The sequence below is a fragment of the Balaenoptera acutorostrata genome, chromosome 18 (genome assembly GCF_949987535.1).
Source record: "Balaenoptera acutorostrata chromosome 18, mBalAcu1.1, whole genome shotgun sequence".
Taxonomy (NCBI): Eukaryota; Metazoa; Chordata; class Mammalia; order Artiodactyla; family Balaenopteridae; genus Balaenoptera; species Balaenoptera acutorostrata.
The window spans coordinates 11,689,636-11,702,648 of NC_080081.1; the positions used below are offsets into that span (position 1 = coordinate 11,689,636).

Genomic DNA, 13,013 nt, shown 5'->3' on the forward strand with positions numbered 1-13,013 from the left:
TTTTCATAGGTGTTCCCCTGGGGCCATAGAGGATCTAGTTCACTCATTTTCATAGCTGCATAATATTCCAAATATGGATACTGAACACTTTATTCAGCCATCTCCCTATTCATGAGCATCTAGATAATTTTCAGTTTTTAGCCTATACAAACAGTGCACAATAGACATCATGACATATTTATAAGCTGAAATACTCATGCTCTTACTTCTGTACGAGGAATTCCCCAAGGTGGGATTTCTGGGTCACAGTTTATTGTGCTTTTAGTGCTTTAAATATTGCCAGGTTGCTTTCCCAAAAGGTTGTAACAATTCATATTCCCATTTCTCTGCATCCTCACCAGAGGAGTGAAAAATGATGTTTCACTGCTTTAATTTGTATCCCACTGTTTAGTAGTGGTATTCTTCATATTTTCGTATATTTATTTGCCATTTGGTTTTCCTGCCTTCTGACTTGCCTGTTCATATTCTTTACCTATTTTTTTCTGGTCTAATAGTTAAAGAATCTGGGCTCTGAAGCCAGACAGCCTCAGTTAGAAGCCAGGTTTCTGTTTAGGGTTGTGAATTTGGGGCATAGTATTTACCCCTCGAGCCCCAGTGTTTTCTCTTAAACACGGATAATAATAAGACTTGCCTCCTAAGTTTGTACCAAATTTAAATGTGCACTTAGGCTAGCATCTAGCATAGAGATGTTGGCTATTATCAACAAATATTTGCTTTTATCATTATGATGCTTTCACGTATTTATTATTCCCTGCCTCTGGGGGAAAGCCCTGCCCTTCCAGAGCCACATTTTCTTACTGCCTAGGTTTTAGTTGGTAATTCTTTCAAACACTGTTTATCAGGCGTCCCATCTGTTTAAAGCACTCTGGGCCTTGGGAAGGATGGGAGGAACTTTAAGAAGCTGAGCCTGCTTTTCCTCTGTCTCATAGAAGAGCTGTCAGTGTGTGCAAGGTGGATTATAAGCTGTCACGTTATTTTTACATCTAACGTTGTCCCTTCTTCCCCATTAAATGGTTTTTCTAGTGAAGAATATATCCCTTGGATGTTAGTGGCAACATCAGGATACTTTGAGTCTATTTTGGCTAGTTGTTGATTTTTTTTTTTTCTGTTAATGTACCTGCATCTCTGTTTGTCCTCTAATTATACAGAGCTCTTAGCAGTCTTTCTTGCTTTATTCATTTCTCATCTCTTACTCCGCTTGAGTCAACAAGCATCTTTCAGAAAGGCATGAGGAAATGCATCTACATTAAGAACCCAGTGCTCCAGTGTCTGAGATCATAGCGTTTGCCCTTGTTGAAGGACTCAAGCAAAAATTCAGGAGAATGCATTACTGTTGGTGGTGGCTCGCAGCACCTAGTACTGATGTCTTTGTTAAGAAACGCCATGGGTTGTATACAAAGTAAAGCAAATTCTTTGGGTTCAGTTAAGTGTATTCTACATGCACGTGTTCTGGCCCTTTTGGTTTGAAAAATTAGGATAAGGGGATGGGCAAGATGGATTTAAAACATTGTCCTACACACCCCCGTCCCCAGCCACAGGCACAAACTTTACTCTGTAAGCATGAGCAGGTGATTTGTAGGAATGCCCCTGAGCCTCCAGAAGCCTTAAAGCTGCAGGGAGAGCATCAAGATAAACTTTGTTGTAGAAGAAGACTCGAGCCATCATCTTGTTGAACATTTTTACTCAGAAATGAAAATAGAGTCCAAGGAGGCTAAGTGGCTTGCTCAAGTTCATGCAGCCAGTTAACAACTGAACTAGAACTAGAACCCAGTTTCTTAGCTGGCATTCTGGTGGTCATTTCATTCTGCTAGATGTAGATAGTTTGTCAAATATGGTCAGGGTAGAGTTTGGGTCATTGCTAAGAACCTATTACAACAACTACATGACTGAGAAAATTAAGATGCTTAATTTCTCATTGGCCATGATTAGAAATGTAATAGTAGACCTCTTCAAGCCACCAGCAGAGAGGACAAGACGCCCTCTCCCCTGTGGCTGTCACCACCCATTATGTGCTGAGATGTGACTCCTGGTCTTTGGGCAAAGGAGCAGATGAGAGAGGACATTCTATTAAGAACTATGACCGCCAGGAAGAACAGGATATAGATTTAGAGGCAGCAGGTGTGGCATAACGTGGCTGGAGATGACTTCTATCTTGTGAATGTCTAAGCAGCTTCCTCTTCTCCCTGTTCCCATATCCCACTTCTCCAGCCCCCATCTCTGCCACCATGTCTCTTTCCCTGAATGACTTCTCTTCTTCTGTCCATCCCTTCAGTGTTGGGGCCCCTGGGTTTCTGTCCACAGACTCGCTTTCACACTTTCCCCCAGGGACTCTCACCCACCCACCCCCAAGACTTGCATCCTCACCTCTGTGCTGATGTTCTCCTGGTCTTAACTCCAGCCTTCCTCCCCACTCTGTGCTCACGTCCCATCTCTCTGGCTGTCTACTGGATGTTTCCAGTTGGAAATCCCGCAGGCATCTCCAGACTCTACCATCTTCTCCACAAACCTGCTCTTCCTCCCAAATTAGTGGATTGACCAGTCAGCAGGCCACCCAAGCTAGGAAGGTGGGATTTGTTATGGGCCTTGCTGTGAGACTGGGAGCCTGCTGTGATAACTCAGGAGAGACCATGTGGACCTCCTAGTCTTTCCCTTTGTAATCCATTGCTTCAGCCCTACCCGAGGGGTGGATCTAAAATGCAGAACTGGTAATTTTATTCCCTTGATTAAAATATTGCAGGATTTTTTGGATTCTGAGTGAAATCCCCAGACCTTACCATACAAATCCGACTCATTTCTCTACTTTTTTCATCATGTACAACCATTCAGTTGTAATGAATGACTTGATCATTGCTCAGGTGTGACTCGTACCTTTATACCTGTAGTACGTCCTCTTAGAATGCCCTTCTCTCCTTTTCTGGCCAAATGTCCTTGTCCTTCAAGATGGGCCTTCCTCTGGGAGCTCTTTCCTGGCGGCCACCCCTAGCGCAGGTTAGCTCACTGTACGTACGATTTCTTTTGCCATTCATATTGCTGTGTATTTTCTGTCTTCCCAGATGGTGTTCCTTGGGGATAGGAACTGCATTTCATTCATGTTTGTGTCCCTAGCTTGACATAAAATATGTGCTCATAAATATTTATTGAGTGAATCAGCAATTCTCCCCTTGCCTGCTACTGACACCTATGGCTGTCCTTCAAGATACGCCACAGTTTTCTTTATTCCACCATCCAAAACGTATGCCTTCCTCTTCCTTTGCTTGTACCCTCAGTCTCAGGCTGGACCCTAAGTCCTTTCTACCCTTTGGGCTCATTTCCTCTCTCAGTATCTATCCTCTCTGTGCATCCTTTTCATTTGGTCTGAAATGCTCATGTTTTCCTCCTTTTTGCTATCTAAATTCTATCCCTTCATTCAAGGCTTATCCCCTATTCCATTACTTTATGAAGCTTTTCTTGATATTAATGCTTAATTATTCTCTTTTGCTTTCTTTGCATTGGTTTCGGCTGCAGTTGATTATCAGCTTCATACTGCCAGGGATCAAGTCTTCTCTTTTTTCCCCATAGCACTTACATTGTGTGCTACATACTGGATAGCCTATCCTTGTTCATTGACATGCAGGTGACCCTCCAACATGCGGGCAGAGCTGTCTGGCAGTCTGGCTCTTCAGGATGGGGTAGCTTTCAAACATATTTAGACATCTCTGTAAGAAAAGGGTTTTTTCAATGTAATTTTTATTTTCTGTTTATCTTGTTATCAGAGTACCAGAGAAGCAGAAATCAAACTGAAAAGTGAAAGCAGAGTTAAACTTTTTTACCTGGACCCGGATGCCCAGGTAAGAACTATTTTAATATTTAAAATAGTGCAAGGAAAGAAAACCTTTGTTAGGTTATTTGTTTGTTTGCTTATTTATATACTTTGGATAACAAGTGGTATAACAATATAGAAAATTCAGGAGAAAGAGGAAAAAATAAAAACAACCTGTAATCTCATTACCATAGCACAACCATTGTGAATATTTGATATTTAATAGATTGTTGAAAATTGAGGGAGATGTATCCAAAGACACTCTCAAGTCCACAAAGAACGTATATAATTTACCCCCTAAAATCACCGTCAGAAAATAACAGGCATCGCTACAGATGCCCAGGAGACTGTGATATTTTCTGACTAGCCCCAGCTCAGTTCCAGATACAGGCCTCGCAGTGCATGCGGTCCACATCTGTGTCCCCAAAAAATCCAAAACACGGCTTCGGAAGACCTCCAGGATTGCCTACAGATAGGGCTGCTTTGAGGGGCCAGCTGTTCTGTGTTTCCTCCCATAGTTTCCTCTTCTTCATTTGTGGTCTTTTTTTATAGAACTTCTTTTAACCATTTATCTTTAAAAATAAGTATTTTTCTATGTCTCTCCGCAGACTTCATAACCGTTTATATATACATATATATATATATATATTTTTTTTGCTTTTTGATGATTTTTTGTTTATTGTGGTGAAATATGCATAATATAAAATTTACCATTTTAACCATTTTTAAGTGTACTATTCACTGGCATTAGGTAGATTCACATTACTGTACAACTATCACCACTATCCATTTCCAGAACTTTTTCATCCTCTCAAACAGAAACTCTGTACCCATTAAACAACAGCCCACCATGCCTCCTTCCCCTCACCCCTAATAACCTCTATTCTACTTTCTGTCTCTATGAATTTGCCTATTTAAGAAGTTCATGTATGTGGAAGCATACAATATTTGCCTTTTTATGTCTGGCTTGTTCCACTTAGCATAATGTTTTCAGGGTCCGTCCCTGTTGTAACTTGTCTCAGAACTCCACTTTTCATGACTAATATTCCATTGTATGTATACACCACATTTTGCTTATAGATTTTTCTGTTGATGGACACTTGAGTTGTTCATAACAATAATTTTTAAGCTCTGCATAATGATCCATTGAGTAGATATAGCATCATTTATTTGACCATTATTATATACTATATAAATGTATAAAATAGTAACACTGTTGTGAGTAAATTAAGGTATATAGCGTTTCCATATTTTAAGCAATTTCCTTAGGATACATTTATTATCGGATTTTTTTTTTTTTTTAGTGGGAGCATAATACATTTATATATTTGCATTTTCTTTTAAAGAAGCTTGACTTCTCATCAGCTGAGCCAGAAGTGAAGCCATTTGAAGAAAAGTTTGGAAAAAGAATTCTTGTCAAGTGCAATGATTTATCTTTCAATTTGCAATGCTGTGTTGCTGAAAATGAAGAAGGACCCACTACAAATGTAATTTTCTTTTTAAAAAATAAAGATTAAAAAGCCTATTCAGAGGTTTCAGATGTGCCTGTTGCAGTGCAGCTGGGACATTCAGTCCTAGTTCCTGGTATCAGAGAGGTGCGGTGTTAAATCAGGGTGCCGAGGGTTGTTTCGGCTGCCCGGACAGGATGTTTGTGATACAGGACAGGTATGGAGGCTATTGCTCTTTAGTGGTAATTTATAGCAACAATCATACATAGGTCTAGTCATTTCTTCTTTGATAGCAGCGTTCTTTTTTCCTGACAGTTTGAGCCATAGTGATGGTCTGGATTGTTTTGTTTTGTTCAGGTCGAGCCTTTCTTTGTTACTCTATCCCTGTTTGACATAAAATACAACCGAAAGATTTCTGCCGATTTCCACGTGGACCTGAACCATTTCTCAGTGAGGCAGATGCTGGCCACCACATCCCCGTCTCTGATGAACGGCGGTAGGCAGAGCTCGCCTGCCCTGCAGGACATCCTTCACGAAGCCGCCATGCAGTATCCGAAGCAGGTGGGGACAGCGTGAGCCCAGCGGTCATGCCAATAAGGCTTCTCTTGCACGTGCTATGTAAATACGTAATGAAACTTTGTAATGCACAACTGGGGTAAATGAGACGGTTAATTATATTGACAGCATATATAATTAGACAGTAAAAGCAAGCTGAAAGAGAAGAAGTAGTTTTTGATTTCTCATTTCTTTTTTCTAAACTTTCTGCTAGTTGCCTCCTCCACCAAATAGCCTTTTTGATCAGATGATGAACTGTTGATGAGTTAACCAGTTTGGCCCTGGGTGCTTCTGAATAGCTATACTGTATCAGTGCTCTTTGCTGCTTGAGAATCTTTAATGTTCATGGGATTTGTTTAATGTGGCTGTAAATTCTACTCATGGAAGAAAATCTTTTGTTCCCTAGGGAATATTTTCAGTCACGTGCCCTCATCCTGATATATTTCTTGTGGCTAGAATTGAAAAAGTGCTTCAGGGGAGCATCACACATGGTGCGGAGCCATACATGAAAAGTTCAGACTCTTCCAAGGTATGGATGACTTGCATGCTTTGTGATGATAAACAGCGATCAGAAAAAAAAATATAGAAATGCTTAAAGAGATCACAGTTAAGCCATATTTATATTCTAAAAGATGTAGACTAGTCTCATAGATGGTCTTATAGTTAACCTTATGTGTCCAATTTTCAATGAAAAGTAGTTCCATGTGTAAATAAAATACTTCGTTTGGCTAGACTATCCTGACATCCTGAAATAATTGGCAAAGGAATTTCCAGCTTAGTAGTAAACTTTCCATCATTAAAAAGTACGTATATTGTATTTAAATAGAGTTCATGCCACTTGTTGGCATGTCTCCGAGGTCCTGGAATTATAAACTTGGGTCCATTTATACTTAAATGTGAGACTGGAGACTAGGAGGTGACCTGGCTCAGATGATCTGGCCAGCAGTGTCAGTAGATCAGGCGCACTTGTGTTTTGTCAGGTGGGGCGGGGCTACGGTGGCAGAGGTGGTGTGACATTAGGTGGAAGAGGGAAAGGAAACGTACAAGATGTATGTTTGGTGTGTTTTCATTACTTTGGTGTTTGTTCATTACCTGGGGAGTGCCTAGGTGTGGACATACGGTAGAAGTCACCTAGGCCAAGAATACCTTTCACACTCCCCAAAACTGAATATTAGAAGTCATCTAGGCCAAGAATACCTTTCACACTCCCAGAAACTGAGGTTTCTGAAGGTTTAGTTACCTGCTCAGTGTCCCACAGCTAGAGTTGCCAGCTGGCACTTGACTGTCGCTTTCTAGCACATTGAGCTACCTGGTTCCAGTCAGCTGTTGAGGGCTGTCCTGTGCCAGTTTTACAGTACTTTTAGTTATTTAAAAAATTTTTGTATTATTGGTCATCTGAGACCCTGATACATTGACAAGGACTGGTCAGTAGTAGGAGGGGACACCCCAGAGGCTCTAACTGGGGTTTTCTGAGTGATTCAGAGCTTCCTGTCTTCCTCTCTTTGGCCACTGTACATCACAGGTGTGTCCACCAAGATGCAGGACGGTTTTTAAGGAACAGGTTCCAGGAGTCAGAGACCTGGGTGCTGAGCTCCTAACTAGCCTGGATACATCATGTCACCTCTCTGGGCCCCAGGTGTCCCATCTGTAGTTGAAAGATGATGTTGCTACCCCCCCACCACCTACATACGAGACAGTGCTATGGGTACTAAATCACTGACGCATACAGGAGGATGTCATTATCAGTTATTACAGCTCCAGTCAAGGAGAAGCCCATTTACCCAGGCGCATGGCTTCAAACATATGCCTTTCTGGCTGATAAAAGCAGAGTAAAATTTGGTCTCTGGAGAGAAGCTGTTTTATTTTTAAAATCAAGTCTGTAAAACCTTGGATGAGAAGCTCTTTTAGTTCTTTGATGGTTTGATTAATAATCAATGAATGCCCAAGATAAGATCTACTCCCCCGCCATGTATGCAACACATTTCCAAGGCTGGTATGCTCCAGCTTTGCTACTTCTGCCTGCCACGTGCGTGGTTTGAAATTTGGCAGCGCACGCTGGTGTGAAAATCACATACACTTTCCAGTGTCCGTTGAGCATCTGTTGAATTTGCTCCTCCTTCATTACTTATGGAATGTAAGGCTCAGCCATGTGTACATTTTTCCATGCGTTCACACCTCCAATGCAGTAAATTAAAGCAGAGATTAAGACTCAACCATCTCATATAAAAAAATAGGAGCTTCGGTAGAGATTTTGCTGAGGGATGATTTTTTCTGTATATCAAAATGTCTCTTCATGTTTTCCAAGATGGTCTAGAACATCATTTGGAGGAAATTATTGTTTTGGAGGAAATTTTTAGGAATAGTCTCTGTAGGTGTCCACCACGAATAGGTTTTCTAAAAAAGAAAGAAAAGGCGGGGGGTGGGGGAAGCCCAAAGGGCAAAAATGAGTTTTTCACTCTGACTTTTATATATATTGTGTTCCATTGATACCCTCAGTAAGTCTGAGAGTTCAGTCCTCGTTCACTAGAGGCAAGAGTGAAATTTACTTGAGGCCTGTTTTGGCTTTAAATTTTACGCAAATATTGCATTTTACTCCACAACATAGTCATTACTGTTAGAACCTAAAAATAATCATTTCTACCTGAAAATGTGTAAGTAAAATGGCCACCCCAGGAAGGCAGACCATTTACTCTATGATCCCCGAGTCCCCGCATGGACATGCCCCACTTGAAGAAGAAAGGGAGGGGCTGGATGAGCTCCTGACACCTGTTTCAATCAGAAGTGTTTTCCAAGTCATTCATGAAGGCAGCAGTTCCCCCCCCCACCACCACGGTTACGGTAGAATCGTCATGTTTAGTAACTGGAACGGATAATGGCAAGTCTAGCCCAAGCTCTTCATTTTTCGGGTGGGAAAGTAGAGCCCAGAGAGGTTTAGTGCTCTAGACTCACACAGCTGGTTTCAGTTTTACTCAGAGACAGAGAGCTCTATTGTTCTCCTTCTGAGTCTTCTAGATGAGCACTTCTCAAACCTGGTGCACACAGATCACCAGCGGTCTGGTCAGAATGCAGGTTCTGACCCAGGAGGTCTGGGGTGGGGCCCAAGACTCTGCATTCCTGACAGGCTCCCAGTGGGGCTGCTGCTGCAGCTCTGCAGAGCACACTTTAGTTCACAGGCACTAGGTCACATTTCCCAAAATTGGTTTGGCTCCGATGTACTTAAGTAATGTAAAAGAGCCTTCAACCCTCTGCTCTGACTCTGAATCAGTCACACTTTGTAGTGGTTACAATGCAGTATTCCAGAAGAAGCAAATTTGGGGAAATTGGGTGTCATCTGCTTTAGCAATAAGGGTATAGTTGATGAATAGACCTGCCATGCATACATAGGCCAAAAGCAGATCTGCTTCCCTGTGCACTATAGAGTTAATCCAGCCATCCGCAACAAACCAAAATTAATCATTAGAAGTGAAAGTAATGGTAACTTATACCTAGAAAACAAGAACATAGTGATTGAAAGCATTGGCCTAACTTAAGCCAATACCTGTAATGTCTTAATAATGAATATATATCCCCCAAATCTAGGGAGTCTGCATAAGCCAGTGCACATTAGGAGTTATGAAAGCTTAGTATTTTCATTAGTGTTCTCATTTAAACTCTAACAATGTGATATATTTGGGCATGAATACCAAGTATTAGTAATTATTAATAACTCAGTGGACTTATAATATATAGCCCTTAGTCATGAAGAAATAGAAAGGCCTATGAAATGGCATGCTTGTTGCTTATGAAGACCAAAGAAAAGACATACATTTTGGAAACAATTTTCATTTGATAATCTTTGAAAATCACTGCTAGGGAATGTGAGAAGCAGAATACTTGCACTGAGTATAAATCCAGCCATATTCATTGTAGTAAGGTGTGCTTGTCCATGCATCTTATACTACCATAAGAGGTTGTTTAGTCTGTGGGATACAGTAACTCATGGTTTTATTCTGATGTCTTCAAGGTTGCTCAGAAGGTGCTGAAGAATGCCAAGCAGGCATGCCAAAGACTAGGGCAGTACAGAATGCCATTTGCTTGGGCAGCAAGGTAAGGAGAACATCTTTTATACCTTTTATATGGATATAGATACATGGAGATAGATAGTAGACAGACAGACAGACTGACCTATTCTGTTTTTTTGTCCAGAGACAAAGAGGATTTAAATATGTAAAACTGAAAAATAAGTAAGCTCCATATCTGAAAAATCATTTATTAGAGACCCAGAGAGGAGAGACGCTAGCTGGAGGATAGCCATGTTGGCACTGGCAGGATGGACATGAGTGTTTGTTGCAGAGCTGGGATTCCAGGTTCCAGCCACATGCCTCCAGCTGGGAGTGGGTGGCAGCCCAGTGAGGCCTGCAGATCCTCTTTATTTGTGACCTCTATTTCTTAAGCATTTGGCTGTGTATGTTATTTCCTAAGCACAAGCCATTTGCTGGAAATGTTTTCTATGTAAATTGAGTTAGTTGTGTTCATCCTCATAAACATATTCCATGTCTTTAGATAATGAGATTTCTGCAGGCTATAGCCAGTGGAATAATAATTAGTCTTCACATAGAAACCGGAGTCAAGTTATGGATTTATTTTGGTCATTTGGAAACAGCTTAGACATGTTGTTTTGCTATTTCAGGACGTTGTTTAAGGATGCATCTGGAAACCTTGACAAAAATGCCAGATTTTCTGCTCTCTACAAGCAAGACAGCAATAAGCTATCCAATGAAGACATGCTCAAGTTACTTGCAGACTTTCGGAAGTGAGTCTCAAGGCCTTATTTATTTCCACACCTGAAAAACAGAAGTTGTTCAGTGGAAAGGGAGGAAGCAGGAGCAGTCTTTTCAGTTGCTCAACTCATACACCAAGTGTTGGATGAGCGTGGAACTTTTCCTCAAGTCCTTGAGCAGGAAGAAGGGGTTTAGAGTCAGAAGAGTTACCTGGTTAATTTGAATTGTATAAAGAATGTTATTGGTGGTGCTGCGAAGGGTTTGTTGGGTAGAGATGAGCCCAGGGAGGAAAGAGACAATTGAGGAACCTTTGGCAAGAGGTGGGCAAAGACTCAGCAAAGCCATCGCAAGTGGACATAGGAAGAGTAGGAAACAGGACTAGTTCACGTCATGTTAGACAGGTGCAGTTACTAGGTCTTGGCTTCCTGATTGGGTGTTAGGGTGGAAGGAGAGAGAAATGGGTGGTAGTCTCAGGTAAATAACTTCCAGTTTTCTGACTTGCACGATGGAGTGATTTGTGGTACCGTTAACTGAATGGGTGATGGGGGGAAGGATAGTAACTCATATAGTACTTAACAGTTCCCAGGCATTGTTCTAAGTGCTTTGCCTATATTAGTGAGGGTATTTGTTTCCTAGAGCTGCCCTAACAATGCACCACATATTGGGTGGCTTAAAACAACGGAATTCTAGAGGCTGGAAGCCTGAAGTCATGGTGTTGGCAGGGCCTCGCTCCCTCTGAGATCTCTAGGGGAGGATCTGTCCTTGTGTCTTTCATCATCTGGGAGCCCCAGGCATTCTTGGGCTTTTGGCAGCATAACTTCAGTCTCTGCCTCCCGTCTTCACACAGCTGTCTTCCTGTGTCTCTGTCTATAAATTTCCTTCTTCTTATAGGAACACATCATTGGATTAGGGCCAACCCTAATGACTTCATCTTAACTTGATTACATCTGTGAAGATCCTGTTTCTAAATAAGGTCACATTCGTAGGTACTGGGGGCTAGGACTTCACCATCTTTTCAGGGAACACAATTCAACCCATGGCAATAGGGCAGAGACAGGCTGAGTGAGGTGTCCAGCATTGTGCAGCTGGTGGCAGTCAGGTGGCTGAGGATCTGGGCCCTTAGCCACTGGGCTGTTCTGGTGCTCCATTGTAGGAAGTTCACTGCTGAACCTATGACATGGACTTCCTTTGCTAGGGACGTGGGTTTTACAATTTCTCTGGGAAAATTCTGGGAAGGAGACAGAGCTGAGGGTATTAAAAGATAATGAAATGAGAAGAAGAGCCAAGAGCCAGCCAGTAACTATTTTATACCTTAATTGCCTTTCAGTCTGATATTTTTACTTGAAAAAATGCATTTCAAAGTAACTACATAAGTTTACCTAGAATTCAGAATGGCTGTTTAGCTTTCTTTAACTTCATTTTCACCTTTTTTCTTACTTCTCTCTCTTCTGTTTTTTTCAGAATTCTAAACAGAGTCATAATTAACATCTTTCAAAAACCTTTACTTATTGGTAATGGGTAGTGTATTGTTATACATACTGTGTTGTCATAGAGTATTGTTAAGTTTTTATTTGATTTTCAGGAAATATTCAGCCTTGCTTATAGAATAAAAAGTTGATTTTTTTAAAAACTCTAGTCACCTTTAGTTAAATAGATTACAGTTTTCTCTCACTAGCCTACCATGCGATTCTCAACAATCATGCCATAGGTCTCTGTGTACTCACGTAGGAAGGTGGGCTCACTGTACTGGTAAGGAGGAGAAAGTGTATCTATGTGACGTCATTTTTGAAAAGAATATATTTCATATAGTTCTTTTTGTATATAAATGAAGAAATGGATAGGCAAATAGCTAGCTAGATGGAAAGATAGAAGGACATAAAAATAGTCATTTGGGTTATACACCAAATGGTAGTCATGGTTTTCTCTGAGGGATGGGTTTATGGGTGATTTTTCACTTTCCACTTTGTAGCTTTCCATGATTTTACATGAACTTTTTTTTTTAACTAACATTTACCCACATATTCCAACAAAACAGATAGTGAAGTTTCTTATGTGCGATGGGGGTTGGGAGCCCTGTCTCAGAAGTCACTCCCTAGGCTGGTTAGCTTGAAGCTCCCGCCACAGTGGCTGCTCTTTGGGGGTGGCCCCAGCTGAAGGTCTGGCTTCCTGGGTGGAACCTGGAGGGTGGAACTTCACAGGTTCATCAATCAAAACATGATCCGAGCAGAGAGCCTGTGACCAGGCAGCAAAGAGCAAAGCCTCCACTGGTCCCGAGCGCAGGGTGGGTTCTCCCTGCACAACAGGCCTTCAGTAGGAAGGGTTTCCTGGGAAGAGTATGGTCCAGATGGCCAGCGAGAGACTCAGAAACCCGAAAATAGAGACCCAATGCTGTCAGCCGCAGAAAATGCAGTGGCACGAGGAAAGCTACTGTCCTTTTTCAGGAAGAATCCA

The 13,013-nt window shown here is 41.5% G+C and overlaps 1 protein-coding gene across 17 annotated transcripts in view; it reads left to right on the forward strand.

Moving 5' to 3' along the window:
• Positions 1-13,013, forward strand: part of DOCK9 (dedicator of cytokinesis 9) — a 283,640-nt gene that overhangs the window by 168,636 nt on the left and 101,991 nt on the right. For all 17 annotated transcript variants that reach the window (XM_057532615.1, XM_057532614.1, XM_057532619.1 and 14 more), the window contains exons 10-15: positions 3,753-3,827; positions 5,146-5,286; positions 5,605-5,808; positions 6,209-6,331; positions 9,806-9,888; positions 10,472-10,594. In XM_057532615.1, coding sequence (XP_057388598.1) covers positions 3,753-3,827; positions 5,146-5,286; positions 5,605-5,808; positions 6,209-6,331; positions 9,806-9,888; positions 10,472-10,594 — 749 coding nt within the window. The remainder of the gene's footprint in view (positions 1-3,752; positions 3,828-5,145; positions 5,287-5,604; positions 5,809-6,208; positions 6,332-9,805; positions 9,889-10,471; positions 10,595-13,013) is intronic.